Genomic DNA, 8,248 nt, shown 5'->3' with positions numbered 1-8,248 from the left:
GAAAAATATCCATATTTAAACATTTATTTCATTTTTTTCTATGGCTCTGCATCAGCCGTCCCGCTCCATCACTTCTGGCAAATAAGGTCAAAATACCGGCGCGATCATAGATACTAGATATACATAGATTCCTCATCAGTGCCTGCGCGGATCGGTCGAATGAGGAATCTACGTATATATATCTTTGAGTATATAGTATTTTGTATATAGTATTTTGTATTTAGTATTTTGACCTTATTCGCCGGAAGTTATGGCGCTGGGAAAACTAGATGACAAATTCGTCTGATAAGAGGTCAAAAAATAACAAATACTGTTGGGTTTCTCGCAGAAACCGAGGGTTTGGTGTCTTCAGACATCAGTGTGTCCCATGAGCCGAAGGGTTTAATAAGGATTCGTATGTCTGTGGGTTTTACTCTCATTGCTCTCATACTCTAAAATATCCCCATTGACATCATTATACGACTATCACACTGCAACTGGGGGTCAGCAGATAAACATAAACGTTTCGTTTTTGGGTGAACTATCCCTTTAAGGTCTTTGCACACTGAGAAAATCAAACCCGATCCGAATTATTTAATGACGGATGAAAGTTTCGGAGACAGTGTGTAAACGTAAATGACAAAACGTGAGGTCGTATTCTCGGATGAGAATTTCGGACTCTGTGTGCCAGGACCTTATCCCTTGATCCTGAGTTAAAATTTGACAAACAAATCAACTCTCGAGCCAGTTTTCTCCAGCTTTGGGGACTTTGCCAGCTTGAAAATGATCTTCGCTTTAATGATTTACATCTATGACAGGGCTTTCTCAGTTCTTGGTCCAAAGCTCTGGATCTTCCCCTACGCTAAACTCTTAAACCCTCTAACCCTTACGCTTAAACCGATAACACCTTTAGTTTTAATTATGTTTATTTGCATGGTGATGACATCGTCAGCATTCATGTTTCATTAAAGGCACAGTGTGTAATTTTCCATCTCTTATTCAACTCAAAAGGCGTATCTTGACTCTTGAGTGGGCGGAGCTTTTATTTGAGCGCTTCCGCTTCTTCCGCTCGTGTGTGTGTGTGTGTGTGTGTGTGTAACGCAACGCTGTTTGATCATATCACACACATGTGAGTGTGTTAAAGTGATGTTGTAATACTACTATGAGACACTTGTTCACACTGCAGTGAGCGAGATCATATGAGGCAGTAAAACATGGCATTCTGGGTAAATCAACAACAGCAGATTTACACAATCAGACTAACTGTGTTGAGCTGGAGAACAATGAGGAGTTTCTGTCCATCAATGATCCAAACAGTGGCTAATAAAACACATCAGATATTAAAGCACCGCTAGTGTTGCCATGGTTACCACACAATAACACCGGAGGGTGATGCGGGGATGATGTCACTGATAGGCGACACACACACACACGGGCCGTGTCCTGGGGAAAATTACTGATTTCTCTGGATTTAAAGGGTTAGTTCACCCAAAACTGTAAATTGTGTCATTAATGACTGAGCCTCATGTGGTTGGACACCCGTCAGACCTCCGTTCATCTTCAGACACAAATGAAGATATTTTAGTGTAAATCTGATGCTCTGAAAGGCCTCCATTGGCTCAATGCACTTTACACTCTCAAGACCCTTAAAAGACACTAAAGACTAAAGTTACAAAGTCCATCTCACTACAGCGGCTCTACAATAACTTTATGAAGACGAGAATAGTTTCTGTGCGCAAAAAAACCCTAAATAACGACTTATATAGTGATGACGATTTCAAAACACAGCATCATGAAGCTTCGAAGCGTTATGAATCAGTGAGTCGATTCAGCGGTTTGAAGCGTTATGAATCAGTGAGTCGATTCAGCGGTTTGAAGCGTTATGAATCAGTGAGTCGAATCAGCGGTTTGAAGCGTTATGAATCAGTGAGTCGAATCAGCGGTTTGGATCACCAAAGTGATTTCAGCAGTTTGCCGGTTTGACACATGATCCGAATCATGAATCGACTCACTGATTCATAACGTTTTGAAATCGGTCATTACTATATAAGTCGTTATTTAGGTTTTTTTTGCGCACAGAAACTATTCTGGTCGCTTCATAAAGTTATTGTAGAGCCGCTGTAGTGAGATGGACTTTGTAACGACGTCTTTAGTGTCTTTTAAGGGTCTTGAGAGTGTAAAGTTGAGCCAATGGAGGCCTTTCAGAGCATCAGATTTACACTAAAATATCTTCATCGAACAACATGAGGGTCAGTCATTAATAACAGAATTTTCATTTTTGGGTGAACTAACCCTTTAAGCATTCTTGGGAACATTTGGGATAAAGTCAACACAATATATAACACTGATCTAGTGGTTTTTGGATATTTTAATCCACAAATCTTACATATTGTGCCTTTTAATGAGCTTTATAAAAACACTTGACCTTGTATCCAGAAGGTCAGAGACACAATCTCACCCCTAAACATCCCCTGGACAGAATCCTTTTGGCAGGTTTGACATTAAACACACACTGGAAAGAAAGTCTAAAGTGAGGAACACAGTGGCACATGAGGAGGTAAACACAGCGGCTCATTTGAAAGAATCCTCATTTAGCTTTTCTAAAAAAGCTCAACAGTCCTCTTTTCTTCTTTGTGCCGGCGTCCTGCGGCTCTGAGGTCTGGTCAGCGGTCAGTGTGTGTTTGGACGTGTCGTCTGGCGGGTTTTCTTCAATCACAGCGTCGCTCGTCTTTTCCTGCTTCGATTTCCTCCACCACGATCCCTTTGACCTCAGGGTTTTGGGTTTCTTGGACTCCTTCCCGGGCTCAGAGGGAGTGGGAGTCAGGTTCTCCAGCTCTTCCGTGGGATTCTCCGGATCCTGTTGACCCGGATCGGGCGGCTCCATTTTATTTAAGTACTCCTGTATGGGCGTCGTGGGTCCCGGGATCTGTCCGAGCGCTAACAGGTACTTGGGGTTGTGGTATTTGTGAGCCGGTACTCCTCGCGTCGCGTCTCCGAGGTTCACCTGGAAGCGTGAAGTGGCCGCTGGGGGGCGTTTGGCCACAGCCGCCCGGGACAGGGTGCCCGTCTGGGGCTTACTCAGGTGAAACTCCTTAAAGAGGTTGAGTTTGTCCGAGTTGGCGTAAAGTTCCCGGAAATCGTTATCGTAGAAATCCACCACCTGCCCTGACATCACCGTGATCATGTTTCTGTCCATTCGGGAAGAGCTCCAGGAGAAACTGCAGGACAAACACAGCCATCAATACGAGAAACACGACAAACGCTGTTAGGAGATCATAAACACACACTCACCTGTACGTCCCAAACATGACTTTATCTCCGTCGATGAGCATGTACTTGCTGTAGACGTTTCCTGGGATTCTCCCCAAGGACAGATTTAAACCGACGCCCTTTACCGTCCGAGTCCGGACATTCTGACGGGACAAACACAAGCGATTAAAGGGGGGATGAATTGAGAAATCAACTTTCCCTTGAGCCTTTGATATATCAAAGCTACACTGAGTAACTTTTTTAGTTTATTCTTAGCTAAAAACACTTAGTTCTTTCAAAAATATATGTGCTCATTGATGTATATTTACTTCTTTCAAGTAATAAAGTATTCTGGTAAGTTTATAATATGCCGTTGTAAACACATACGGGTGAGGGTTCGAATGCAGGTCGCCATGTTGATCCTCCATCTTGAAAGTACATTAGCCAAAGAGGGACATACCCGTAAATTCAAGCTTCGCCTTTGGCGTTTTAACACTCGATGGCTCCGTGTCCAATGTGGACGAGGTCGAACTGGAAGCCATATTAATCTTGGACCAAATCAGCCACCGTAGGAGTTAAAACGAAATCGAAATTGAGAGGAAGAGAAACTGATATTCACTGGATGGTCATATACAAGTTCACCACTAGATGGGGGAAAATATCACACAGTGTAGCTTTAAAGTTAGTGGTGATATAAGAACATCCTGTAAGTCTCAGAGCTGAAAACGTCCTTGTTAGTCAAAGAAAAGCTTTTATTGACACCAGACCCAGAAAACGAGAGATCTCAGAATATGTCGACCAATGACGTCACAGGACGCAGAAGCTCCGCCTCAAGTCCCGCCCACCAACTTGTGGAGCTAAACGGGTTGAGCTATTGAGCAATAAACATGCGGTTCCAGCTCACGCGCGTTTGTTCGCTTCATTTAACCGCGGATTCGTTTGTAAACAGGACACAGGTGGAGATCTGCAGACATACTGAGATTAAAACACAACGCTGTGCTTCTGGATCCCACAGGAACGCTGAACACACTGATGTGAGTAAAACATGTGTTTATGTGTGTTAGTGTTGCATTGTTACAGATGGTTTGATATCTATTGATTACACACCTCAGCATGCGCTCACCGGCTGGAGAAGCTGCTATTGGTTCATTTGGGATCAGACTCAGACTTGTAACGCAAGCTCGCAAAGCCCAACGTCCCGGAGTGTGTGTTTCAGACGGGCTATCTTAAATAGTGAAATAACATTCCCCTTTTGTGTGTGTACGGTTCACGGTTATATTCACTGATCGGGTGGGCCAAGTAATACAGAAATAATATTCCAGTCAATGGCGGGTGATGAGAGATGAATCTGTGTTTGTTTGATAAAAACCATCTGCAAAACCATCCCCACATGTACTTAGAGGAGCTGAAGCTCATTAAATATGCAAATCTTATCCAATCCTAGCCGTGGGCGTTTACTTCCAAGTCTTCAGTGCGGCACGCCCATCAAAACCCAGCGTTTCTTCAGAGAGCCTCAAAACCAGTGCAGAAAATAGCCTATTACTGATCATTATGAGGTTTCTGAATGTAAAAACCACACAGACGTCATAAGTTGACCTCAGACAACAGTATAAAACAATTAAAAAAGCCAGTTCATGATCCCTTTAAAGTCTAAATGTGTCCCTGCAGCTCAACAGCAGTCGTGATCTCACGGGTTTCTCTGTGCCAATAGCCAAAAATACATCATATGGGTCAAAATTATACATTTCTCTATTATGCCAAAAATCTTTAAAAATCTTTATCTTTAAAAAGATATTTAGTAAATGTATTATTAGTAGTAATATGCATTGCTAAGGACTTCATTTGGACAACTTTAGAGGAGATTTTCTCAATATTTAGAGTTTTTTGCACTAATTACAATAGTCTGGCCAAATATTGTCCTAATTTATATCAAATAATTGATTTCATCTCTTAAATGTCTTAGTGTGTGTTTTGCTCATAATTTAGACATTTTTTTAAATCTAATTTCAGCTATGTATCTCATAATTAGGACTTTTAATCATAATTTAGATTTTTACGTCATCATTCTGACTAAAGTCAAAATTTTGAATTTTTATCTCAAGTCCTAATTTCAACTGTTCATCTCACAATGACTTAGCATGTCATATTTTTGACTTTTTATCTAATAATGAGGACTTTTAAAATCATATTTTCAACATTTTATCTGTTAATTATGACTTAGCATGTAGTATTTCACTATTATGACATAAAATCATATTTCTGACTTTTTGTCTCACTATTATGACTTAAAATCATATTTTTGACTTTTTATCTTATAATGAGGACATCTGAAGTCATATTTTCGACATTTTATCTCTTAATTATGACTTAGCATGTCATATTTTCACTATTGTGACTTTCAAAATCATATTTCTGACTTTTTATCTCACTATTATGATTTTTTTAAATCATATTTTTTTACTTTTTATCTCACTATTATGACATAAAATCATATTTCTGACTTTTTATCTCACTATTATGACTTTATGGTAATTGAAATGAGCTGATCAGTGATATAGTTGAATATTTAGTGTCTCCGACTGCCAAAGGTGCTCATCATTATTGTGTTAATAATCAGTCAGTTAAAGGGTTAGTTCACCCAAAAATGTAAATTGTGTCATTAATGGCTGAGCCTCATGTGGTTGGACACCCGTCAGACCTCCGTTCATCTTCAGACACAAATGAAGATATTTTAGTGTAAATCTGATGCTCTGAAAGGCCTCCATTGGCTCAACTTTACACTCTCAAGACCCTTAAAAGACACTAAAGACTAAAGTTACAAAGTCCATCTCACTACAGCGGCTCTACAATAACTTTATGAAGAGACGAGAATAGTTTCTGTGCGCAAAAAAACCCTAAATAACGACTTATATAGTGATGACGATTTCAAAACACGGCCTCATGAAGCTTCGAAGCGTTATGAATCAGTGAGTCGATTCAGCGGTTCAGAGCGTTATGAATCAGTGAGTCGAATCAGCGGTTTGAAGCTGTCTGAAGATGAACGGAGGTCTGACGGGTGTCCAACCACATGAGGCTCAGTCATTAATGACACAATTTACATTTTTGGCTGAACTAACCCTTTAAGAGATATTTCTGACTTTTTGTCTCACTGTTATGACTTAAAATCATATTTCTAACTTTTGATCTTATAATGAGGACATCTAAAATCATATTTTCAACATTTTATCTTAATTATGACTTTATGGTAATTGAAATGAGCTGATCAGTAATATAGTTGAATATTTAGTGTCCCGACTGCCAAAGGTGCTCATCATTATTGTGTTAATAATCTTGAGTCAGAATAACTTCATCTCTTCTCTGATGATGAGGGCGGGGCCACCTGTCACTCACATGAGATCAGCCAATAGCAAACCACAACTATCCAATCAATTCCCCACAGACACACTCAAGCCCCGCCTACATTTGTTCTTGTTTGCGCTTCACTCGATATACGGCGCACTAGAGGAGAGAATGTGTACCTGAAGCTCCTTGGCTCCGACCTGCATGCGGCTGCACATGTCCAGGAAGTGCGGCGCCCCCTGCTGGTCCAGCACGATGTAGACGGGAACGCCGCGCTTGGACGCCTCGAACAGATCCCGCAGAATCTGCAGGTCGGTCAGCAGGTCCATCACGATCGCCACGACCTGGACACACACACTTCACTGATTCTGGTCTGCAGTAATAACCAATGCACAGTCATGACATCATCATCATCATCTGCCCGTTACGCTTCTGTTCAAGTAGGAAATGTGTAAGAGCAGTGTGTTGGCCAACATGACCTTCTGCATCCCAGCGGACAGGGAACGTTCTCTCAACGTTATGAACAAACGTTCTTCCAGTAACGTTAATAGAATGTTCATTCAATGTTATCTAGTAGTTCTCAAACATTATTCATTGAACATTTGTATCTAGTTGGACGTTCCTCTAGTGTTTTTTAAAAGTTACTTGTTTGAGAGAACATTCAAAAGTAACATCCCATAATGTTTGAAGAATGATACGTTCCCTCAACGTTCTCATAACCAAGAGAAACATTTTTGAAACATAGAAACATATTCAGGGAACATTCAGAACAGTGGCGTGCACAGACCTCAGGGGCAGGAGGACCAAAAAGGGCACTAAAAAATAACAGGAATCTAATGTATTTTTTACATAATTTAAATTCATTTATTTATGACATAAATCAGCTGTATTTAAAGCAGTACGCATCTGTCTGTTGTGTTTTTAAATATTTTAACAAAAAAAAAAGGGGGGGGGGGTACATTTTGTTCCCCACAGGCTTTCAATATATGGTTAAAACCATTCTTAAGAATATTCCATATTTCTTGGCATTCTATGAAAAGATATTGATTCAAATACAATGCATAACACATCTAACAAAAACAGGGAAATGATGATAATATTACTAAATATATATATATATAATTATTTACTTTGCTAAACTAAACAGTGAGAATCAAGCAGGTAATTATGAGGAATTCATGTTCAGTTTTTGTTGATGTTGTAAGCCTGTATTATAAGTATGAAAGTATTAGCTATCATGAAATCGGTAACATTTTACAATACAATTTCATTAGTTAACTACATTTGTTAACATGAACTAATTATAAACTGACCTTCTACAGCATTTATTAATCTTATATTAATTTAGTTTATATTCATTTCAACATTTACTAATACATTATTAAAATCAAAAGTTGTATGTTATATTAGTTAATGCACTGTGTCAAGTAACATGAACAAACAACGAACAGCTGTATTTTTATTATTTAACATTAACATTAAGATTAAAATATTAATATGCAATAACAAATGTATTGCTCATGGTTAGTTCATGTTGGTTAATACATCAACTTTACAAATGAGAACTTCATGCAAGTGTTACCATGATATCAAATATATACATTTAGAGTTTGACATGGACTTTTTCATTTAATTCATTTTTCATTTTTCTAGATTTATTTCCCAGAGCTAATAACACGAG

The 8,248-nt window shown here is 39.3% G+C and overlaps 1 protein-coding gene across 1 annotated transcript in view; it reads right to left on the bottom strand.

Annotated features, from left to right (window-relative positions):
• Positions 1-2,330: 2,330 nt before the first annotated feature.
• The window catches only part of fam83fb (family with sequence similarity 83 member Fb), an 11,572-nt gene continuing 5,654 nt past the window's right edge, over positions 2,331-8,248 (bottom strand). Inside the window, exons 2-4 of the mRNA XM_079840832.1 lie at positions 6,747-6,911; positions 3,271-3,392; positions 2,331-3,197 (exon numbers count right to left, since the gene is read on the bottom strand). Coding sequence (XP_079696958.1) covers positions 2,567-3,197; positions 3,271-3,392; positions 6,747-6,911 — 918 coding nt within the window. The 3' untranslated portion in view covers positions 2,331-2,566. The remainder of the gene's footprint in view (positions 3,198-3,270; positions 3,393-6,746; positions 6,912-8,248) is intronic.

This window comes from Gobio gobio (assembly GCF_949357685.1).
Source record: "Gobio gobio genome assembly, chromosome: 17".
In the NCBI taxonomy this organism is placed as follows: Eukaryota; Metazoa; Chordata; class Actinopteri; order Cypriniformes; family Gobionidae; genus Gobio; species Gobio gobio.
Note: the sequence above shows the minus strand (reverse complement) of the source record. Positions and strands in the feature narration are given on the sequence as shown.